The sequence below is a fragment of the Trypanosoma conorhini genome, assembly GCF_003719485.1.
Source record: "Trypanosoma conorhini strain 025E chromosome Unknown Tco_14.4_contig_00040, whole genome shotgun sequence".
Classification (NCBI taxonomy): domain Eukaryota; phylum Euglenozoa; class Kinetoplastea; order Trypanosomatida; family Trypanosomatidae; genus Trypanosoma; species Trypanosoma conorhini.
In genome coordinates, this window is record NW_021704128.1 from 1 (window position 1) to 20,913 (window position 20,913).

Here is a 20,913-nt window from a genome sequence, read left to right on the forward strand (position 1 = left end):
CGACGACGACACACACACACACACACTCTCTCTCTCACTCTCTCTCTCTCTCTCTCTCTCTCTCTCTCTCTCGACTCCCCGGAGCCAAATGTTGTTTGCTGAAGTCTCCATGTTTCACACACCCATCTCCACGACTTTTTTTTTTGGCTTTTGCTTCCTGCCCGGCGCGAGCAAACGGACGCGCGTGGAAATTAATAAAAAGGTGTAACCATAAACGATCTGTAACCGCTCCCCCGCAGCTTCAAGGAAAAGGGCGAACCAACAAGACTACGACGCGATGAGTGGACGATCGGCGGAAAATAGTAGCGGTGGCGCCATCAACATTGCACAACTTCCGCTTGAGCAGCTGGAGGAGCTGCGGAAACAGTTGCAGGAGGATGTGAACAGCCTGTCGGCTGCCCATGAGAGCCTTGTGGGTGCGCAGAATCGCTTTGCGAGCAACTGCGAGGTGCTGGGTGAGTACCAAAAGGTCTGCGAGGCGGCCCGCGCGAGCCCAGAGAAGCCGCAGGAGGCGCTTATCTGCATCAGCAGCGCCCTTTACGCGAGTGGCCGCATCGTGCCAAGCGACCGTGTGCTGGTAGATGTTGGAACGGACTACTTTTTAGAGAAGCCGATGGCATCCGCCAAGTCGTATTTCGCAAGCCGCGCCGATGCGGTGCGCGAAAACATCGAGTCCCTGGAGCTGAAGCTGCGGATGAAGCGGGGACAACTCGCGCAGCTGGTGGACACCATGCGCGCGAAGCAGGCGGCTTTGCAGGAGGCAGCCGCGGCGTGAGCGAGACGCCAACGAGGGAGCCGAAGATGAAGCAGGGAGTTGACTGCAGCGTGCACGGGAGGGAGGGAAGAAGCGAGAGGAAGAGAGACCGGAAAGGAAGCGGGAAGAAAAGAACGACAGCGACACTCGCTCCCGTGCGCGCCTGGGCAGCGAGAGTGGCAGGCTAAGCGGTTTCTGTTACACCCACATTTAACTCAGCTAGAAAGCAAAACAATGGAAAGAAAAAAGGAAAGGATAGTAAAGTACGGGAAAAAAAGAAAATGAAAAGAAAATTGTGGATTCTCCTCACCTCCTTCTCATTCTTCCAGGGATGCCGCGTTGCGGGTGACGAGGAGGATGCGAGTGCGCTGCTATGGCCGTGGGCGTACTTTCTCTTCCTTCTCTCTTTCTTGTTTTGTTGTTGCTGTTCCGCCTCAGAAAGGCATTGGCTCTCCACTTCTGTGTGATTTGCTTGGCCTGTTATTATTTTATTATTCTACCACTGTGTGTGTGTGCGTGTGAGTGTCCGCACTCGTGAGTCACAAGAACGCAAAGAAAGAATACACCGTGAGAGGAACTACATATATATATATACGCACACATATCTCCACACATACATTAGTCAATAGGGGTGTGTGGGAGCAAATAGCATTGGGCTCCGTCGGGCACTCGCAGTATATTTTTTGAGCAGTTTTGTTGTCTCTTCGGCTTCTTCGGACGTCCAGGACGACAAAGACAGGCAGAGGGAATAATAATGCCCGGCGCTTCCTCTCCCACCGCGACTGCGACAGCAGCGGCAGATTGTCTTCTGGGTGAGAATTCTCTCAGGCACCAGCGCAGCCGCAATGCGGCCGTGCGACGACACACGCCAAGTACGGCGCCACAGTCGAGTCAAAATGACCACCACCACCACCACCACCACCACTACCACTACCACTATCAACATCAACGCCATCATCAGCAGCTGCAGCAACAGCAAAATGAGAATTTGTTGGCGCACATGACGCCTGCAAATGCGCAGTTTGTGCCGCTGCTGCCACCTCGTATCCATTCCATACTGTACCATCGCTTTGTGGGGCACACCGCGGAGTCTTCCTCGTCGCAATGGCATGGGGCGCAAGTCGTGCCCGCGGGCGGATCCCTCCCCTTTCCGGCAACTTGCTTGCGGACTCCATCCGGCCCAGGTCGTCAGTTACAGTCTCATGCCACCTGCAACTTCCCTGCCACCGTGCCCGCGAACCGGCGGGCCTCAACTTTCTCCGAGGAGGCAGGGGCGATGCCGGTTCGAGTAACTGTGATAACCCCTTCGCCGTATTCGGAAAACGCCTCGCTTGGTAACGGCTCCGTCTCTCCCGCCACCACACGGGGATGCCAAACGACGGAAACAAAAAGGCGACTGTACACCTCTCCGATGATGTACTCGCCAGGCGTCAGTCCTTCCAGAGGCATCGGGCACTCCTCCGTGGAACTCACGGGGCGAGCGTTAGAGAAGGAGTTGAGAGCCGCCGAGAAGGACGACTTGCTGCAGGTGCTTCTAGAACTGAGTAGCTGCAACCAAGAGGCGGCCTGCTTCATTCAAAGCAAGGCCAGCCTGTTTTCACTTCGGCGCGCCACCATGTCTGGAAGGAAGCAGGGCGAGAATACTGACAGTGCCCCTGCAAGTGAAGCTGCGGCGACAACTACGAACACCGCCGCATCCGTCCCGGACAAAGCTCCTGAACGGCTACCAAAGGGCGTCAGTTTTGGAATCCTCGATAGATGCTGTGACTCGACCCATGTAACGCCCAGCAAGCCACTGACGTTTGAGGCAGACACATCTTTGTCCAACAGCTGTGAAAAGTTTACTTCCGCAGGGGGTGCGTCGCCAGCGAACCTATCCTCGCGCGATACAGCTTCGATGCAGGTGCGTCTATTAACTCCGTCCAAGCAAAGTGTTGTTCAGGAAGGTGGTGAAAAGAAGCGCACCTCCGCCCAGGGCGTCCTTGCGGAAGCATGCGTGAAGGCGGAGGATCGCCCGTGGTGCAACGAAGTTCATCCGTGTTTGCGTTGGTACAGATCCTGTCGACACCCGACGAGCTGCCCGTTCGCCTCGATGCCGCAGAATCTATGCTTGAACTGGGTCCGTGGCTCCTGCATGCTGGGGGCGGAGTGCAGCGGCGTCCACCGCCTGCCTGACACATGTCCCTCCGACGTACTGACGTTATTTGAGCTTTGCCACGGCGCCGACCGTGCTGCCGTGGCGCACGAGAAATTGCAACCACAACTACTCCAGCAGCAGCAGCAGCAGCAGCTTCATCCTAATTGTATTCCTACGCATGCTGTCTGTGCCGTTCCCAATTTGCAAAGGTGCGAAGGTCCCAGCACGCCCGTCGTGCAAATCATTTCTGATTATGGGGGCATGCCTGCGAGCCTGGAGCACCATTATCACGAGTTGCGCCACTGGCACCAAGAAACTGCGCTGCCCAGCCAAGAGCAGCAGGGCGAGGATGGAAACTGCCGCTGCCGAAGCTGCCGTACCCCAAGTACAGAATTCGATTCTCCGGGGCGAGGTCGGGAGGAACAATTATGGGAGCAGTCGCAATATTCACCGCCAACGGCGGCACAGCCCGTATCGCGCTGCTTAGATGCGAGTTTTACTGCCGCAGAATGCTTAGAGAACACCATCGCAGGTGAAGTAACGTCCACACCGTCTTGGAGAGAGTCTGCCAGTAATTCGACACTTCAAATTGTTGCCGCATGTGGGGCTTGGGACGAAGAAGAAGGCACGGAATTCTTCCCACTTCAGCACACACGCACGCGCACGCAGTCCCCTGTGGTACCATAGATCATACAAGTTTTTTTTTTTTTGCTCATTCTTTTGTTGTTGTTTTGAGCTTTTGTTTTGGTTTGGGACGAGGGATTTCTCTTGTTCTTGCTCCGCGACCTCGGTTCAACTCTCTCAGGCACGAAGGAAAGCAATGCTCAGACACTCCTCCTCTGTCCTTTGCATTTTAGTATTTGCGCGTCTGTGTCTGAGTATACGCATAGATACATGCGTAGGTGCAAACATGCAACTTGTCTGCCGCGTATGAAATCCGTGGGGGGCGCAGGAATTTTTTTTTTATATTGTATTATTATTTTTTTTTCTTCATACTTCCCCCCTGGATTCCCATCCCGCAAGACCTTTCCCGGCAGAACACCGGGCCGTAGCAATTTCCCTAACATATGGGCCTGTCTCACGCAGTACAAGCCTGTTGCAGGGCAAATATTATGTAGTGAAGCGGTGGAGAGGAGTTACTAGGGGAAGAGGGAAAAATAGAGAGAGATGCACAATGTGAGGAGGGAAGGAAGGGGAGGAGATGTTCATGCAGGGAGCTGCGGTGGCGAGTTACAACGACAACGCTCGAAATAGAGACAGGATGCAACCAGTAGATGCATAAGATCAAACTTCTGTTTTTGTTTTTGTTTACCTTTCTTTTTGTGTGTGTGGGTGGCTTCTTGTACTGCGTTGTGATTGTTTTGTTTTCCGCCCCTTATCACTGGCTTGCCACCCCACACACCCCAGTGGATTTTTTTTTCCTACCCCGTTTTTTTTATTCGTCATTTGGTGCGACTTCGTCATGTGTGCTGCTTTTATGCTTATTCCTTCTTTTGCTACTCTTCGTTTTGGTGGCGCGCCGCCGCTGCCCTGGCCGCCCCGGGGGCACGCGGGCGTAGATGCACGGCGTCGCCGCAACTGAGCGTTTGTGTGTGTTTGTGAATGTGCGGTGGCGCCTTTTGCCGGTCGACGGGCGAAGACTTGACGTGGCTCCACCTCTCCGACGCTCGTTTTTCCCCCACCCCTTTCTTTCCTTGTTTCTTTCCTTGTTTCTTTCCTTCGCCGCGGGGGCAGCGGGCGGGAAAAAAAAGCTACCAAATCCCCCGAAGCGACGAGGAACGGCGGCGAGGGGAGCAGCGACAGGCATCGAAGGGAACCAACAAAGAAAAAGGAGCGAACTGTGCGGAGAACATCACTACGCGTGCGTGATCATTCCGTGTTTTTTTTCTTGTGTGTGGGAGGGGAACTGCTTCAGAAACGGAAAGCAAAAAAAAAGGGGGGGAGGCGAACGCACTTTTCAGCCACAGAAGTACGGGGCGTCAAGGGCATCAAACATCGGCAGCACCCGGAAGGTTAACATCTTAATTAAGGAGAAAACAACACAGCCAAGGAAGAAAAGGGGGGAAAAAAAAATCCAGTACATTGCGGAATCATGCTTCGTTTATTGCGGCACTCTATTCTTGTCCCTTCCGCTGTCGTCGCCCTCAGCCGACGCCACCAAGGCGGTATGCAGCGCACGGCCGCCAACAACATGATGGACCAGCAGGCAGCCAAAGCGGAGCACGTGTCACCCGAGAAGGTGTGGGCGCTGTGGAACGAAGGGAACCTTTTCTCCCTTTCTCTGGTGCAGCTGCAGGGGTTTCTTGCTCGCTCCGGGGTTCGCACTGATCCTTCGGCCAAGAAGGCAGTGGTTGTGCGGCAGGTGGAAGAGTACCTCCACTCCAAGGACTCTGCGGCCAAGCATGGGGGTCAGGCGCCGACGCAGCAGCAGCAGCAGCAGGGTGGGTACGGTCGGTGGAACCAATCCACTGTGATGCAGCCGGAGACACTTTTGGACCTTGCGCAGGCAGGCTTTTACGAGGGATCTGCGAACATGGCTCCCAAGGCCTTTCAGTTGCTTGTTAGCAATACTGCAGCAGATGTGGTGGTGTCACGTGTGAATACCACGGCTTTTCCAGGGTTTCCAGCAAACACAGAATGCTACACGTTGAGTGCATCTGAGAAGGATGTAGCGATTCGTTCGCGGTACAGCAAAGTACTTCAGTGGTGTTGTTTAAATATGAGCAACCTTCAGATGGACGGAGAATTGTTTCTCGACTTTGGTAAACTGCTTTTACAGCCATCCGCCATGCGGAAGAACCGCTCCATTGTTTCGTCATACACGCTCCAGCAACGAATGCAGTTGAATCATCCATACACGTGGGTCTCCACACTACCAGAGTCTTCTGTCCCCAAGATAGAGGAGGAAATACTAAGGCCTGAAGGATTTACGCCGATTGGTAAAGGGGCTCAGCTCACATACAGCGGAACTGTGAAGCGGGCGAAGGATCAGCTTCACCTTGAATTGGATAATAAGGGAAAGGTATTATCGGTAAATAGCACCTGGGTAAATGTGCAGACGGCCTGGTGCACGCATGCTCGTGGACCTGACGTACGTTTGTTGCTTCGTTCACGGCCTCCGCTGCGCCGACAAGAGGTGGAGACGTTTGCCTCGGTGCCCATCATTCAGCTCTCCGAGGATGATGTCTCGGACGTGCTGCCTTCAGAGCATGGTCAGTTGGTTTACCTCTCGGAGGATGAAACGCGTCTCTTCGAAAAGGTGACCGACACAGGCGTGAAGGTCACCGTGAGGGAGGTAAAGCGGCAGCCCCTCATTGTCCTTCGCGACGAGGAGGAGGATCCCCGCCTAGAGTATGGCCTGTCGGTGGCGATTCCCGCCAATGCGCGGAAGGCGACGGATGTGCGGGCTGTAGGACTCGCCGCCTTTGAGTTGGCGTCTCGGCTGGCCGCAACCGTGACAGAAGATTTTGTGAAGGAGTACGGTTGCGAGGCGAGGCTGTAACGAACATTGTTCTCTAGTTCTGTGCGAGTGATGGATTCTTTGGGCCTTGCCGTGGCGCGTGTTTCTCTTTCTCTCTCTCTCTCTCTCTCTCCTTTTCACAATGCACCATCTGTGTCACGTCGTTCTTTCTTTTGTTGTTGTTCTTCTCTTGTTCGAAAGTAGAGAGGGGAGAGCGAGTGGCACATCCTCCCATTTTTGTCTTCCCTTTGCCGAGTGCATCTCACTATTTTTGTTTTCTCGAGAAATGACAAACTATTACTACCACCTCTAATTTGTTTGAAGGTTCGTCTGTTTCTCGTTGGCTCTGCAGTGGAATGCATGCACTGTGCTCTTCTATCTTCAGCGTTGGTTCTCCGTGTTCCTGGTGGGCCGACGTTTCTCCCTCTCTCGGCGTATGTATGTGGGTGCGTGCATGCCGATGTTCCAGTGGCGGTGGATGTGACTTTTTTTTTAATTTTTTTTTGGTCTTATTCTTGACGTGCTAGCTCTGGAGAGTCTCTCAGTGTATGTGTGAGAGAAGGAGCAAACATGCCTCGCCTGTTACACGCAAGCATGGTGACCACATCCATGCCATCCTCGTCATCATTAGCAGCGGCAGCAGCGTACACACGACAGGAGGGCGAGGCATGGAATGTGGTGGATGTTTTTTGCCTTGGTAGTCACTCTGTATGGTTTATGATCAGCGATGCGAGCCGCGCAACAGCCAACAAAGCCACGTCACGACGGCCGAGCTGCATCTCCTTTCCAGAGGAAAGGGCGACCCAAGATGCGGCAACGGAGGGTTCTTTTTCCCTCCTGAGGGAGTTGCAGCGAGTCGCCCGTGTGGTGACGGTTAGCGGGGCTGATGCGGCAAAGCCACATGAGGAGTGCCCTTGCTGCTCTGGGAAACGTGAAGGCGTCGCTGCCGTGTCGACGTTGCTCGTTCAAGGCCTACATGTCGTTCTGTTTTTTGTCATGGAGTGTAATTGCCTGGCGTTTGCCTCCTTCGCCCTCAACTCTTTTCCGGGGACGAATGATGCGAGCCACTGCGCAGGGAAGGCCCAGTTATTGGCGGTGCGGTGGTGTTCTGGGGAGGTGCAGGCGAATGCGGCTCCTCACACTCTCCCACGCCAAATCAGCGTCTCGGTGAGTGCCATTTTAGAGGCGTGTAAAGCTGACTCCTCTTCCCTCACCAACACCACCACCAACACCGTTGCTTATCCCTTGCGTTCGTCTTCACCCTCGCCGCAGCAGGGCCAACGCGGCTGGAAAAGTGTCTCGACCCGTCTTTCGCGTAACACCTCCTCGTGTTTTGTCCTGCGCCTTGTGTTTGCGCGTGTGGTGGGCTGGATGGAGTATGTGGAGCTCGCCTGGCAGGAGGACGTGGGGGGCGGCGCCCCGTCGCCCTGGCGGACGCTCCACGGGTTTTGCCAGCTCACAGTGGGGTCGTTGCATTTGGGGAGGATGGGCGGGGTGCCAGGGGAGGTACGGGCCGTAACTTGGATGTCGTGTTCGCGCGACTACGAGCAGCTGTACCCGTTGCTCGCCGTTCTGCACCAGAGCGCCCCCGTGACTGGGGATCCCTTTCTTGACCGTCTCTCTGTTTGCATGCTCTCCGCACGGCGACGGCCAAAGACGCCAAGAGGCAGTGGCGATGACAGCTGGGTGGCTCGCCTGGAGACACTGCACGGGGCCCTTGTGGAAGGTCCGTGGTGCCTGGAAGCGCTCACGCTTGCACACCCTTCCTTCCTTCTGCATGCCGCTCCCGTAGAGGGAGATAACAGGGGAGGCGGCAAAGAAGTTTTAGGCATATTTCTCCGAGCGGCCCATGTTATGTATCCCATGAGCGCGCTCCTGCGTGAAGAGAGTGCCCATGCCGCGTGGGAGCCTTTGGCTGGGGCGGCAGCACGCAATCCGACGAAGTCAGACGAAATGTATTTCGCGCTTTTTGCAGAAGAGGGTGAGGTGGCGCGTTGTCCGGTTGGCGGCTTTATTGAAAGCGCTGTCGCGTGTCCGATGACGACCTCCGAGCCCCGGCGCGTGAGTAGCGCCGCGGGAGGAAAGGGGCGCGTCGTTGCTCTTGTCTTGGCAATGCGGAGTGCAGGCGACGTTCTTCTTCTGGAGGTCGGGACGACGTCTGCTGCTGCCGCTGCTGCTGTCAGCGCTGCTGGTGGACGAGGCCTCCGAAGGGAGACAAATGAGAAGGATGTGGTGAAGATGACCATTGTGCACTGTCGCAGGGTTTCCGCATGGGATTCCGAGGTGCCACGCCTCCTGCGGCACCTTCACCGGTTTGTTGCTCTTCACTGGGACGACGCGAAGGGCACAGCGTTTCTGCTCGCGGCTCACCAGGATGACAAGACCCAGCAGGTGGATTGCAGTTTATTGATGGCAGAGTTGGTGCCGCAGGGAAGAGAGACGCTACAGTTCACGTGGTTTGGCGCCTGTAACGGTTCCATAGTGAAAGCAGGAATTAATTCCCGCGGGTTTCCGTTACGTGTGGGTTTGTTGCCGCTGGTGCAACCGCCGAGTGCTGTTGATGTGGCGTACAACCTTGGAAGCGTCCCGCATGCCCCGCTGCATGCACTCTGCCGTTGCGCCATTCTGCAGGATGAGGCGGCGGATTCGTGTCTTGGCGAGGTTGTCGTCTTTCGCTCCGGAGACATTTGTCTCGTGCGCCGCAGCACGCCCCGTGATGCACACTGGAGGTGCAACGACACCACTGTCTTCTGCACACGACTTTCAAAAGTGCAATGGCCGCATCCAGAGGACACGGTGCAGGTGGACGCCTTGATCCTGCTTTTTTCCTCTGGCTCAGCTGACATCTGCATGGCGTCCTTCTGGAGCACGGATGCTGGGACGACGCCGAGCCTCGCTGAGGTGGGCGGTGCAACTTGGCTACATGCGCTTCTGTTGCTGCTTGTGTGTCGAGGCACTGTAATTCTCATGACGGCGGAGGGGCACGTGCTATGTGTGGGTGATGCGCATCCTCCTTTGCCTGCGACGCATGTCGGCCACAACACAAATCCGGTGGAAATGAACTCAATGGGGAGTATGGATGATGAGAGCCCCTCACTGCTTCCGTGCATGATCCGTTTGTTTGCATCTGTTGCACGAAATTATTTTTTCGTTCTCTCAACCGGCGTGGCGTCGCTTCCTGCAAGAGGCGACGGCTACCGTGAGTGCTTCTTTCTGCTTCTGCACGTGGCCTGTGGTATGGGCCAAGAGGAGGGAGTTGGTGCTGTGTCCTCGGCGACGGTGCGAGTCGTGGATATTCTTCGCGTGGGCAGTGACGGACACCCGTTGTTTGACTTTCTTCCAGCCGGGCGCCCTGACACTTGTGCGAAAATGGCAGCGGTGAACAAGGGAGCAGCAACGCAGGATAAGTTTGTCTTTGCTCGTGAGATGATGTACTTTGCGGGGGCGACGGTGCACACGGTGCCGTGCGTGCTCAGCTGCCGCGTCTCCGCACGGGGTTCACAAGCGAAAGCGGAGTTTGAGACACCGCCACTTAACACGCACCGTGCGGGATTGAACCTGCAGAAGCTTATCAAGGAAGAAAATAAGGCGACAACGCGGCTTGTGGAGCCCACTTTGTTACAGTGCGTGCCTCACCCCCTGGGGAAAGACACAAGCACGATGTGCGCCGTGGTTGTGATTTCCTTTTTGCACGGCTCCACCTTGCTGGCTGTCGTCGGCCGCGGTGGTGCCTCCGGTCGACGGTGGCACTGTCAGCTGCTCCCAGCGACTGCAATGGCGACAGCGGAGGTGGGGGTGCCGTTTGTGCGACTCGTGTCACGGGCGGTGTCGCGTGGCGGCGGCGGCGGTGGCCCAATATGTTGGCTGCAGGACGCTGCGGGCCACTGGCACTCCCTCAGTTGTCGGGACACGGACGGTCCGAAGGGTGACGCTTGCGAGGCCAAGACGAGTCTCTTGCTTTCGGTGGGCAGCTTGCCGAAAGCCACGCAGGGCGCGTTGGAGTCGCCGCCTTGTGCGTCGGGGGAGGACGGCATTGGGGAGGTGACTGCGGCGTGGGACGAAAGTGACCGGATGTTCACGCTGGCACCGTGCTGCTAACACTCCGCCGGGGGGCGGGGGGCGCTTCATCTCTCTCACTGTCCAAGTTGACTGCCTGGTGGGGGCCCTACAGCCCTGGAGCGCCGCTTTGGTTGTTTCTTGTAGTGCCTCGTCATTGCTTCTTGTCTCTCCTCCTGTATCCCGTTTTCCTTCTTTTTTTTTTGGGGGGGGTTTTGGGCGTGCCGTGTGCGAGGCGAGCGGCGGGGGAGGTGAACGGGGAGAGGCAACACACACACACACACACGCCGGTACTGTTGCCCATGTTTCTCGAGCTGACGCCGGAGCATGAGGCGTCACGCGCGGCGGCGCGCGAGGCGGTGCTGGCGGCAAAGGCGATGTTGGCCGCCGTGACAGGGGCCTCGCTCCTCTCACGTGAGGCATTCATCACGATTTGCGTGGAGGCGTCGCTTGAATTCCTGCGGGGACGCTGGCGGGAGAAGAGCAGCGCCAGAAACGACAAGAGCGACGACGACGGCAGACGGAAGTCACGTGCTTCGTTTTCTCCGAACACCGATGCGAAGAGGAGCAACGGGAATAAATTCGCCCATCACCATCAGCAGCGGCAGCACCGCCAAAGTGGCCGTAGTAGCGGTAACGGCAATCACACGGCGCAAATGCGGCGTCAACGTGATGCATCAGTGCGTTGCCGCGAAGATGAGCACGAAAAACAACCCCCGCAGCACCGCCGGTCATCGCCGTTTGACGAGGGAGAGCTGCGCCGCCTGCGGGAGTTGGTGGAAGCGGAGTACGGCGCTTTTCGCCGTGAAGGTGGAGCGGGGCAGGGCGAAGCAGCCACCGCGCAGTTCACCGCTCTTCCGCCGGCCAAACTGGAGGCAGCCGCGATTATTCGGCAGGCGTTGCACGACCCCTACCGCCGTGGCGCCATCTCCCGTCAGCAGTATTCCGTCATTGTGCTCGCGGTGATGGAGAAGCTGTTCCCCGACCTTGCTACCGCAACGAGTGACGACGCGGTGCCGCCGGGCGGCAGAGAGCACAGTGGGAGCGGCAGCGGCCTCAGAGGCGAGACTCTGGAGGAGGAGGAGGAGGTCCTGGTCGACCCCCCGCAGGAGCCGCATGCCGCGCTGCGCCCGGATGTGGTCGAGCTGACGCTGCAGCTGACGCAGCGAGCACTGCAGCATTACCTCCTCTTCGATCGCAACGGCCATGAAACGGAGGTGGTGGTGGAGGACGCGGAGGAAGCAGGCGGGGCGAGCCGTGGGCGATGGGTCGCTAATGATGTCAGTCCGCTCCCTCGTAACCCGTACGCCCCGGTCACGCCGCAGGCCGGTCGGCAGCACAGCACACCGGAGTCCGTGTCATTTCCTGCGCAATTTGACGACGCCTTTGAGGAGCAGGTGGAAAAACTGCGTCAGCTGCTGGAAAAGAAGTACGCACTGGACCTCTCCGGCACATGTGCAGGGGCCAGTCGTCGCAGCGGCCCTGCGTCAGGCGGTGTCGACGCAAGGAGGGCGCCCAATTCGGCGAGCAACGCTGCAACTAGCGCTACGGCTGCCGCAGTGGGTGCCGGTAGTCCGTCTTTGTGCGGTGGTGGGTGCGCCACGGAGGGGGCTGCTACTGCGAGGGAAAAGCGCGAAAAACTCCTCACGGAGGCGCTGCGCTGTCAGCGGGAGTTGTATCAGACCCATACACGGCTCAGCGGAATCATGCGGGAGCTTTACAAAGCCGAACATCCCGGCAGCGACCCCCACCGGCTGTGTGTAGGGATCGCTACCGAAGAAGAGTAGCGGAAAGAGGAAAAAAAAATAACAACGCAGGACAGACAGGCGTGCGCGTTGTGCGTAGCGTCCGGGTGGTGCAATTTTGCCTTCCCCTACATATCTGTCTGTTGTAGTTCTCTGCGCCAGACATGACACCCGCTGCCGCAAATGCGCTGCGTAGAAGAAGAGGCTGCACCTCGTGACATATTTATCGTTGCAGTGAAAGAAACGCAAATTATAAGCAAGATGCGGCAAATAACTAAACAATGAAAAAGGAAAAAAAGAAGAAGTTGGTGATGCTTTGAGCTGGTTTACGCATTATGATTTCAGTTATATATTTATTTATTTGTTTGTTTGTGCGTGTGTGTGTGTGTATACTTGATGTGCGTTATTTTATTTTTATGCCTCGTACTCGGGCGGGTGCTGTGAGCAGAGAGTCTCTGTGTGTAGAGGGAGAAGCAGTGTGCCTCCTAGACCCCCCCCCCTCCTCCCCCTTTTTTTTTCTGCTTGCCCTCTCATGTGGCGCGGTGTTGGGGCTGCATGCATGGTCTTTGTTGACTTTTGACTCTCTTCATCTCCACCCAACGCTGCGGCGGCGTCGCAGCAGCGCAACTACCACACCGGAAACGAAGGAAGGAAAAACGAAGAGCAATACAACGAAAAGAGACATCCTACAAGTGAGACGGCTTCGCGGCAGCTGCACGGAAAGGCACGCGTACGCAAGGAATATTTTACTCCTGCCCTGGCAAGGGCGAGAAGGCAGGGCAGGGCAGGGTCGTCGTGCGGCGCGAGCAGCCAAAGCTACGGGCGTGAGCTGGCAGCGCAGGAGCAGACTAAGCCGGAGGCTGGGGCAAGTCGGCGCTTCTCCCGCTACTCCGCCGCTGGATCCGTCGCTTAATGTCCAAAGAGGCAACATCAGCTGGCGGCGGCCGTGAACGCGAGGGCGGCAACGTCCCACAGGCGAGCATGGTGTCGAACGAAGAATTAGCAAATATTGACACCCTCACCAACGCCCAGTTGCGAACCCGCGCAACTCAACTCCAGCGCGAGATTCAGCAGCTAAAGAACGAGGAGCGTTCGAGGATGAACGAGCTGCAGCGGATCAAGAAGGAGGTGGCGGAGGACAAGAAACGGGTGAAGGACAACAACAAGCTGCCGTACCTAGTAGCCAGCATCTCGGAGATCCTGGACCTGGACGACGACGAGGACGAGGTGGAGGAGCTGGACGTGGGCAGAAAGAAGTCGAAGCGAAAGCAAAAGAGTGCCATTGTGAAGACGTCAAACCGGCATACCGTTTTTCTCCCTGTGGTGGGGCTGGTGGATGCGAACAAACTTGGGCCACAAGACCTGGTGGGGGTTAACAAAGACACCTACCTTGTCCTGGACACACTGCCGCCCGAGTATGACAGTCGTGTGAAGGCGATGGAGATTGAGGAGAAGCCCAAGGAAAAGTACACGGATGTGGGTGGCCTTGACAAGCAAATTAATGAGATGATCGAGGCCGTCGTATTGCCCATCACTGAAAAGGAAAGGTTTGAACGTATTGGCATTAAGCCACCGAAAGGCGTGCTACTCTACGGTTCACCGGGTACAGGAAAGACGATGCTGGCCCGTGCGTGTGCAGCCGCCACAGATGCATGTTTTCTGCGACTTGCAGGGCCTCAGTTGGTGCAGATGTACATTGGCGAGGGGGCCCGTATCTTGCGTGATGCCTTTGCCCTTGCCAAGAAGAAGGCTCCAACTATCATCTTCATTGACGAGCTGGACGCCATTGGGTCACGTCGCTCCGACGAGGGCGGCAAGCATGGCTCCAGGGAGGTGCAGCGAACCATGCTGGAGCTTCTCTCACAGCTTGATGGCTTCGGCAGTACCGATGACGTGAAGGTAATCGCTGCCACAAATCGCGTTGATGTGCTCGATCCCGCCCTGCTGCGTAGTGGACGACTGGATCGGAAGGTAGAGTTTACGCTTCCAGATGAGGAGGCGCGGGCGCGAATCCTTGAAATTCACTCCCGCCGCATGGCTCTTCACGGGGATGTCAACTTTGAGGAAATTGCCCGCATGACGGAGGATATGAATGGGGCGCAGTTGAAGGCGGTGTGCGTGGAGGCGGGTATGCTGGCGCTGCGCAACGACCGCGTGTACGTGGCACACGAGGATTTTGCAGAGGGTGTCACGGCGGTTCAGGCGCGCAAAAAGTCAAGCCTGAACTATTACGCATGACACGCCCTTCCTCTCCCTCCAGTGTTTTATGTTCAGCGAGCAGCAAAAGAATGTGATGGCGACGATGGAAACGGGGGGGGGGAAGAAGAAAAAGAAAGAAAGAGATAAAATGAGAGAGGGTGATGGGAAAAAAAGGCAGGAAAAAAAACCGAAGGGAAAAGGAGAAGAAATGGAAGAAAGAGAAAAAGAATATTTCCATGCAGATGTCAGTACAAGCATCGCTCTTGCTCTAGCTCTATTTTGCTGCATTTGTCTGCTTCTCTGTGTGTCCATGGGGTGGGCGGGCTGCATGTGCCTGAAGGAGGTGACTGCTGCTGACGGCTTCTTTATTTTCTTCCCCAGATAATTTCTCTCGCCTTTTCGCTTCTTTTGCCTTATCCTTAGCTTATTCCCATCCAGCAAAGCAAGCTAAAAACAGGTGTGCCTACAGCAACTGGGGGCATAGTACTTTGAGACTCCCAAGTGGAAGTGTTTTGTGAGTGTGCGTGTGTTTGATTGGCATTTTAATCGGCACTCTTAGTGTTTTTTTTTCCGTTCTTTTTTTTTTCAGGTTTTTGCTGTTCGTTTTTTTTTTTTATTATCCCCTCTACTCCCTTCTGTGTGGGTTATCCCTTTGTTGCGGCTGCTTGTGCTTGTTGCTGAAGGTAGGGGGTGGGAGCAAATTGAGACATCATGGATCTGCCGGCTACCGAGAACCCCGCCGAGGCACTGGAGGTTGCTCGCAGACGTGACGCCCTTTTTGGGCAGGCGGAGCCGCAGCAGGAGGAGCAGCGGGTGGGAGCGGGGCGGCAGGGCCCCTCGGGTTACGCGCGCACGGCAGAGGGGAACCCCCGCAGCGCCGCGGATGCCCGTCGGCGGCTCATGCAGGACCTAAAAAGGATACAGTGCTCCTCCAACCCGCTCTTTTCGGCGCGCCCGATCGACGGGGACCTCTTCCACTGGCGGGCCGTCGTGCTTGGGCCCGACAGCACCGTCTGGGAGGGCGGGGTCTTCAAGCTGCGGCTGGATTTCACCGAGGAGTATCCGTGTGCGCCACCGAAAGTTCGATTTCTAACAAAGGACATGTTTCATCCAAACGTGTACGTTGATGGGAACGTATGCCTTGACACGCTGAAAAACGCATGGAGCCCGACACTCGATGTGGAATCCCTGCTGATGATGATCATATCATTCTTGTCCGACCCCAATCCAAATTCCGCCGCGAACGGTGAGGCGGCCCTGTTGTACACAACGGCAAAGGACAAATACGACGAACGCGTGAGGCGTCTTGTAGAGGCTTCGCTGGATCAATCCTTCTCGGACGCGGAGGATGAGTGAGAGGCAATAACTTGCGTAAACAGTCATCTGTTAAATCGTTCACGACTATGTGTTTCAGTCCATCGCCCAACTGCCCTAATTTGCTTTTTGCAGTTGCACACTTGCTGCCCGCGACGATGGGGTCTCGAGGATGCCCCCAAAACGGCATCCTGCCCGTGCCTTGTCAGTAGTTGTGCGTGCGTGTGATGCCGGGGGGGGGGGGAGTGCCGGGCGTCGTGTGCGGGACGCGCTGCGTGAGTGCGGCGCCGTGGTTGACAGCCCGGCGGACGGATAAAGAATATTTATATTTATATTTATATATCAGACAGAAGAAAGAAGAGAAGAAAAAAAAAACTGGCAAAGCCAAAGAGTAACAAAGCGGACGTGGGGAAGTGAAGAGGAAGCAACCGCAGTGGAAGAAGTCATCGCACAGATTTGCACGGTGCCCCAAGCACAAAGACACACGCACGCACACACTTCTCCCCTCAATTCTCGTTGAAGGGATGAGAAGAAAACTTTCTTTGTTTTCTTGCTTTTGCTTGATTGTTTGTTTTTGTTCGGCAACTGCTTTCTATTTACATGTGTTCACGCCTTTTTATGCTGGCGGCTGGTGGAGTAGTAGGAGGGAGTCCCCCCCCCCCCCCACGTAATGACGTCATCGATTCTCATGAAACGATTCTGCAATCCAAACCACACCGAAGTATGGGCGCCTTATCTTGCGCAGAGAGAGACAGGGGGGAAAAAAACTGGGAGTGTGTTTGAAGAGCGAAAGCGAAGTGTGTTTGCCAAGTGCTTTTCTCCCCTGTTTCTGTGCGGTGCTGCACTCTGTGTCTTGAACGGCAGCTGGGGCTTCGCGTGCGGCTCAACTTGCCTGTTGATCTCTTTCTTTTACTCCCACTCACTCCTTTGCCCCGGTGACGGTTTTAATTTTCGTTGTTTTATTATTTATTTCTCTTTTTTTTTGTTTCTTCGGCTCTCATTGTTCCCTCTTCCTTTCCCTACAACGCGCACGCACACACGTGCGCATTTGCGCGCCTGCCAAAAGCGATTTGTATCAATTCGGTGTAGCGCACGTGTGAGCTGCGCCCCCCACCCCACCCATTCACGTTTTGCATGAACAACGCACATGTGTTAGTCAGTGGTAGCCGGTTGCGACTCGTGCCGTACTTGGCGCACCACGTCCCTCGGTACTATGAGTGGATGGGCGACACTGAGCTGATGCAGTGCACAGCGAGCGAGAGGCTTACGTTGGAGGAGGAGTACGAAAATCAGCGCGATTGGTTATGTGCAGAGGACAAACTGACGTTTATTCTTCTAGCCCCACTTTCTGTGATTGCGAGGAAGCCGCCCAAAGAAATTGCGGGGGCTACTGCCTTTGGAACATGCACCGCAGTGAAGGGCCCACTGGATGATGGCGATGCCGGAGACGGTGAAGCAGCCGAGGGAAAAGAGATTGTGCGTGTGGGAGATGAAGGTGGTGCTGCTTCGCTGGATGGTGTGGGACCCAAGGCGCCAGGGGCACGCACACCTTCCGTCCCCGTCCGCTCGGGCCGCACGGGTGGCAACTGTGAGGCGTACGTGATGGTTGGAGACTGTAACCTCTTTCGTCTTGGCGGCACTGAGGCGGAACTGTTGGAGGACGAGGAGGCCGCCCCCTCGGACGCAAAAGGAGGCTGCTTCGAAGTGGCGGTGATGATGGCCGAACGTACCTTTCGTCGGCAGGGCGTTGGGGAGGAGGCCGTGCGGCTCTTGATGAGTTACGCCATTGACAAACTGGGCGCCTCAGTTTTTGTTGCGAAGATTCTAAACACCAACACGCCCAGCATTCGCCTCTTTACGGAGAAGCTCGGCTTCACGTTACTGAAGGAGGTTCCAGTCTTCAGGGAATTGCACTTTGTCAGGCGCTTTGTCACTGCGGCGGAGCGGGCGGCGTGGATGTCGGCCGCTGGCTACGCCGTCAGCGAGTACGATGCGACCACGGAGGAAGCGTTGCACGTCTTGTACTCAGTGCCGAATACCGGCTGAGTGCCGCCGGGATGAAACCAGAGAAAGACTGCAGTGACTCACTCGATCAATTGGCTAAGGGGGAAACGCTTAAAGACTTGCAAAGAGGAAACGAGGAAGAAAAGAAAACAAAAAAACACACACCAATGAATTGACGGACGCACTGCGGCCTGCCGTGGGGAAGGGGGCGACCCTGCGCTCGTAGTTCCTTGCGGCTTTTTTTTTGTCTTGGCGCGACTTGGATCCGGAGAACGGCCCGCCGCCCTCCATGCCCGCCCAAGCGCAATAGGTCACCGCAGCGAGGCGCACACAATGCGGTGTGTTTCTTCCCGACTCCGTCCTACGTGGTATATATATCTATATATCTATATATATCTATTTATATGTGTATCTATCTCCTTCACCCTTTGTCTTTTCTTCCACTGCATTCTGTTTTTGTTGTTGTTGTTTTCTTCAAATTTGCGTCCAGTGGTCGTTCAGGGCTAGAAGCCTCTCCTTTCTCACGCACACACACGCACACACACATACACGCACTCCCGGACAGGGGGAGCGTCGTTTTCCTTTTGCCCTAGTCAAGGTTGTTGCACTGTTTTCATGGAGCACGAGGATGCAGTTGTTATGAGTAGTGATGGTGGGGCTGGCCCGATCCCGCCTGTGAAAAGGTGTTTCCCAAAGCGGGAGCGCTCTGATGGGGATGTTGTCGGCAGCGTTGCCAGCCACGACGGCGAGGCGGTGCGCGAACGACGCCCAACGCGGTTTACCGTGCGACGGCATTATTTTCTCCCTAGCGACATTGTTTGGGTGCGCCCGGCCGGGCTGCCGTATTGGCCGGCGGAGGTGGTGCAGGCGGACGTCGCCACCACCAGCATCACGGCGCGCCTTTTTGATCCGCCGGCGTCGCACCTCTCGCACGTCGGCGGAGACGCGCCACGGGGCCACGTCACGGTGCCCGCTACGAAGGTGTTCTTTTTTGACCGCCTTCAGACTCCAGAGGAGGTGGAGGCGTGCGTCGAGGAGCGGCTGCAGCGGAAGACGCACGACGTGTCTGCCTACGAGGCAGACTTCCAGCGCGCCGTTCTGCATGCAAATCGCCTAGTACGCATCGTTCTGAGTCCGGAAAAGCTTCAACCGTACGCCATCTGCGGGGTTGGGGTGGTGCACAGCCTGATGCGAACGCACATCTCGGCCCCGCGACAGCCGCACACTGCAAAGTTTGTGCCCCAGACCGCCGTCATTAAGCTGCGGGTTGGCCTTGAGAACGCTGTCCGGGACCTGCGAGGGTTCGAATTCATTTGGGTGCTCTTCTCCTTCTCCTACGCCACTTCCGCTGAGGAGCGGGAGGGTGGGGGCGGGCCGGGCACCGTGGAGCCCCTGCCCGCGGGAACGCAGCGTCGCCGACGACGACAAGGCGCTGAGCGTTCCGCAGGATTCAAAACGATGCTTGTGCCGCCGCGCGACACGGAGCTGCGTGGGGTCTTTGCGACGCGAAGTCCGCACCGACCAAACTTTATTGGAATCTCATGTGTGCGGCTTGTTGCTGTGCGTGGGCTGGAGATTCACATTGCCGACCACGATCTCCTGCACGGCACGCCGGTGCTTGATATTAAACCCTACTTGCCATTCTGTGACGCCCACCCGAACGCAAAGGCGGGGTGGGTGGAAGCGCTGGATGCGTCCGGCGGGGGTGGCGCGGACCACAAGTACGACATGCAGCGACTGCAAGTGGATCGTGTCTTTGAGGAGGAGGAGTGATGACGCTCCCTCCCACTCGTTGGTTCTGCACATGCTTTTGGTCGTTGTTTCTGTCCATCGCGTTTAAGAAAGAGAGCCAAGCAAAGAGAGCACCACAAAGAGGAAAAACAAAACGGGGGAAATGCTAGGAAACGAGCTTGATGGTGTATTGCCGTTTTTTTTTCCCCCTCCTTCACCGCAACAGCTGTCGCCGCATGTTGTTGTTGTTGTTGTTTTTGCTTTGGTGGTGTTGCTGTCTTTGCGTGTGCCATTTGTTTACGTTCGAACGGGATCTGTCTCTCTTATTTCTCTTAGCTCAGAGTTGGGCACGCCTGTGTGTGCGTTCCCTCTCGCTTTCGCTTTCTCCTCCCACTGGAACCCTGCGGGTGGGCGGGCGGGCGTGTGCGTCTTGCGGTGTTCCGTCTCTTGCCGTGTCCCTCTCCCCACTGCAGGTGTGACGTGCAGCCACCGGCTTCATTTCCCCGAGGCGGGGTTGTCTTTTGCAGGAAGGCATTCAAAACATTCTCCTCCTACCTCTCATTCTCTATCTCCCACACCGCGCGGTTGCACGCGCGCATACGTGCGTATATCTATCTATATATATATACCGCGGGGCACGGATTGCCTTTGAGAGGAGGCGAGATTTGGGTGCTGGCGTGCAAACAACAGCAGCAACAGGCAAGAGAAGAGGAAAAAGAAAAAGGAGGGGAGTTCTGTAAGTTGCCAACATTGCAATTGTAGGGAAGGATCCGTATACATCGGTATCTTGAGAGAGAAAGGGTAGTAAGGGAGAATGCCACCAAGAGACATTACCGGACGAAGTTCGGTCCTGGATGAGTTTAAGCGCAAGACCTACCTAACTTACCAGCGCTACCTCGACAAGAGTGTGCCACACCGTTCAATGCGATGGGCCATGTTTACCTTTCTGCTGATTTTTTATATGCTCCGTGTTTTCGTCCATGGCGGGTTTTATGTCATCACTTACGGCATGAGCATTCACCTACTGTACCTCTTGCTGCTACTCATCACGCCCCTCGCGGAGGACGAGTTCACGGAAGACTCCCCGCTGCCAAGGACGGCCGCTGGTGATGGGGAGTTTCGTCCTTTCGTTCCACGCGTGCAGGAGTTTGTGGTGTGGAAGAGCATGTTCAAGGTTGTATCAATCTGCCTCTTCCTGACGCTGTTTAACTTTCTGGACGTCCCCGTCTTTTGGCCAATTCTTCTGATGTACTTTATCATCCTGACAGTGACGCAGATGGGCGGTCGCATTAAGCACATGATAAAACACCGCTACGTCCCATGGAACGCGGGGAAGCCCAAGTACGTGGAAAAAGCCACCACATAGGCCTATTCGGCGTCGTGAATAGATGGGCGGGGGTGCGACAGTATACACACATGCGTATATACATCTATGCCTATATATATATATATATATATACAAGTGGTACGTAGTTGCACGATGGAAACTGAAAGGATACGTGAATTGGCTCTT

The 20,913-nt window shown here is 56.0% G+C and overlaps 10 protein-coding genes across 10 annotated transcripts, besides 22 other annotated features; all 10 read left to right on the top strand.

Moving 5' to 3' along the window:
• Window positions 1-8: 8 nt before the first annotated feature.
• Window positions 9-25: a microsatellite.
• Window positions 26-72: a microsatellite.
• Window positions 73-277: 205 nt separating this feature from the next.
• Tco025E_01260 (prefoldin) lies at window positions 278-775 on the top strand (the record flags this gene model as incomplete). The annotated part of the gene is made up of 1 exon (XM_029368198.1): window positions 278-775. The coding sequence occupies one exon, from the start codon at window positions 278-280 to the stop codon at window positions 773-775; it is 498 nt and encodes a 165-aa protein (XP_029231625.1).
• A 200-nt stretch (window positions 776-975) lies between these two features.
• Window positions 976-1,047: a sequence feature (A-rich).
• Window positions 1,048-1,257: 210 nt separating this feature from the next.
• Window positions 1,258-1,280: a microsatellite.
• Window positions 1,281-1,508: 228 nt separating this feature from the next.
• Tco025E_01261 (glucoamylase-like protein) lies at window positions 1,509-3,578 on the top strand (the record flags this gene model as incomplete). Its single annotated transcript, XM_029368199.1, has 1 exon — window positions 1,509-3,578. The coding sequence occupies one exon, from the start codon at window positions 1,509-1,511 to the stop codon at window positions 3,576-3,578; it is 2,070 nt and encodes a 689-aa protein (XP_029231626.1).
• Window positions 3,579-3,588: 10 nt separating this feature from the next.
• Window positions 3,589-3,637: a microsatellite.
• Window positions 3,638-3,846: 209 nt separating this feature from the next.
• Window positions 3,847-3,882: a microsatellite.
• A 299-nt stretch (window positions 3,883-4,181) lies between these two features.
• Window positions 4,182-4,217: a microsatellite.
• A 358-nt stretch (window positions 4,218-4,575) lies between these two features.
• Window positions 4,576-4,612: a microsatellite.
• Window positions 4,613-5,058: 446 nt separating this feature from the next.
• On the top strand, window positions 5,059-6,393 carry Tco025E_01262 (mitochondrial guide RNA binding complex subunit 1; the record flags this gene model as incomplete). Its single annotated transcript, XM_029368200.1, has 1 exon — window positions 5,059-6,393. One exon carries the CDS (start codon window positions 5,059-5,061, stop codon window positions 6,391-6,393), a length of 1,335 nt encoding a protein of 444 aa, XP_029231627.1.
• A 63-nt stretch (window positions 6,394-6,456) lies between these two features.
• Window positions 6,457-6,484: a microsatellite.
• Window positions 6,485-6,945: 461 nt separating this feature from the next.
• Window positions 6,946-10,449, top strand: Tco025E_01263 (uncharacterized protein; the record flags this gene model as incomplete). Its single annotated transcript, XM_029368201.1, has 1 exon — window positions 6,946-10,449. The coding sequence occupies one exon, from the start codon at window positions 6,946-6,948 to the stop codon at window positions 10,447-10,449; it is 3,504 nt and encodes a 1,167-aa protein (XP_029231628.1).
• A 226-nt stretch (window positions 10,450-10,675) lies between these two features.
• Window positions 10,676-10,693: a microsatellite.
• Window positions 10,694-10,709: 16 nt separating this feature from the next.
• Window positions 10,710-12,194, top strand: Tco025E_01264 (uncharacterized protein; the record flags this gene model as incomplete). The annotated part of the gene is made up of 1 exon (XM_029368202.1): window positions 10,710-12,194. One exon carries the CDS (start codon window positions 10,710-10,712, stop codon window positions 12,192-12,194), a length of 1,485 nt encoding a protein of 494 aa, XP_029231629.1.
• A 296-nt stretch (window positions 12,195-12,490) lies between these two features.
• Window positions 12,491-12,541: a microsatellite.
• Window positions 12,542-12,911: 370 nt separating this feature from the next.
• Window positions 12,912-12,942: a microsatellite.
• A 122-nt stretch (window positions 12,943-13,064) lies between these two features.
• Tco025E_01265 (putative proteasome regulatory ATPase subunit 5) lies at window positions 13,065-14,390 on the top strand (the record flags this gene model as incomplete). Its single annotated transcript, XM_029368203.1, has 1 exon — window positions 13,065-14,390. One exon carries the CDS (start codon window positions 13,065-13,067, stop codon window positions 14,388-14,390), a length of 1,326 nt encoding a protein of 441 aa, XP_029231630.1.
• A 522-nt stretch (window positions 14,391-14,912) lies between these two features.
• Window positions 14,913-14,969: a microsatellite.
• A 93-nt stretch (window positions 14,970-15,062) lies between these two features.
• On the top strand, window positions 15,063-15,707 carry Tco025E_01266 (ubiquitin-conjugating enzyme E2; the record flags this gene model as incomplete). Its single annotated transcript, XM_029368204.1, has 1 exon — window positions 15,063-15,707. The coding sequence occupies one exon, from the start codon at window positions 15,063-15,065 to the stop codon at window positions 15,705-15,707; it is 645 nt and encodes a 214-aa protein (XP_029231631.1).
• A 277-nt stretch (window positions 15,708-15,984) lies between these two features.
• Window positions 15,985-16,008: a microsatellite.
• A 194-nt stretch (window positions 16,009-16,202) lies between these two features.
• Window positions 16,203-16,239: a microsatellite.
• A 368-nt stretch (window positions 16,240-16,607) lies between these two features.
• Window positions 16,608-16,656: a microsatellite.
• A 143-nt stretch (window positions 16,657-16,799) lies between these two features.
• Window positions 16,800-17,711, top strand: Tco025E_01267 (putative N-acetyltransferase; the record flags this gene model as incomplete). Its single annotated transcript, XM_029368205.1, has 1 exon — window positions 16,800-17,711. The coding sequence occupies one exon, from the start codon at window positions 16,800-16,802 to the stop codon at window positions 17,709-17,711; it is 912 nt and encodes a 303-aa protein (XP_029231632.1).
• A 327-nt stretch (window positions 17,712-18,038) lies between these two features.
• Window positions 18,039-18,085: a microsatellite.
• Window positions 18,086-18,120: 35 nt separating this feature from the next.
• Window positions 18,121-18,139: a microsatellite.
• Window positions 18,140-18,191: 52 nt separating this feature from the next.
• Window positions 18,192-18,224: a microsatellite.
• Window positions 18,225-18,284: 60 nt separating this feature from the next.
• Tco025E_01268 (SAM-binding protein) lies at window positions 18,285-19,442 on the top strand (the record flags this gene model as incomplete). The annotated part of the gene is made up of 1 exon (XM_029368206.1): window positions 18,285-19,442. The coding sequence occupies one exon, from the start codon at window positions 18,285-18,287 to the stop codon at window positions 19,440-19,442; it is 1,158 nt and encodes a 385-aa protein (XP_029231633.1).
• A 195-nt stretch (window positions 19,443-19,637) lies between these two features.
• Window positions 19,638-19,678: a microsatellite.
• A 328-nt stretch (window positions 19,679-20,006) lies between these two features.
• Window positions 20,007-20,028: a microsatellite.
• Window positions 20,029-20,214: 186 nt separating this feature from the next.
• On the top strand, window positions 20,215-20,766 carry Tco025E_01269 (endoplasmatic reticulum retrieval protein; the record flags this gene model as incomplete). The annotated part of the gene is made up of 1 exon (XM_029368207.1): window positions 20,215-20,766. One exon carries the CDS (start codon window positions 20,215-20,217, stop codon window positions 20,764-20,766), a length of 552 nt encoding a protein of 183 aa, XP_029231634.1.
• Window positions 20,767-20,821: 55 nt separating this feature from the next.
• Window positions 20,822-20,859: a microsatellite.
• The last annotated feature ends 54 nt before the right edge of the window (window positions 20,860-20,913 follow it).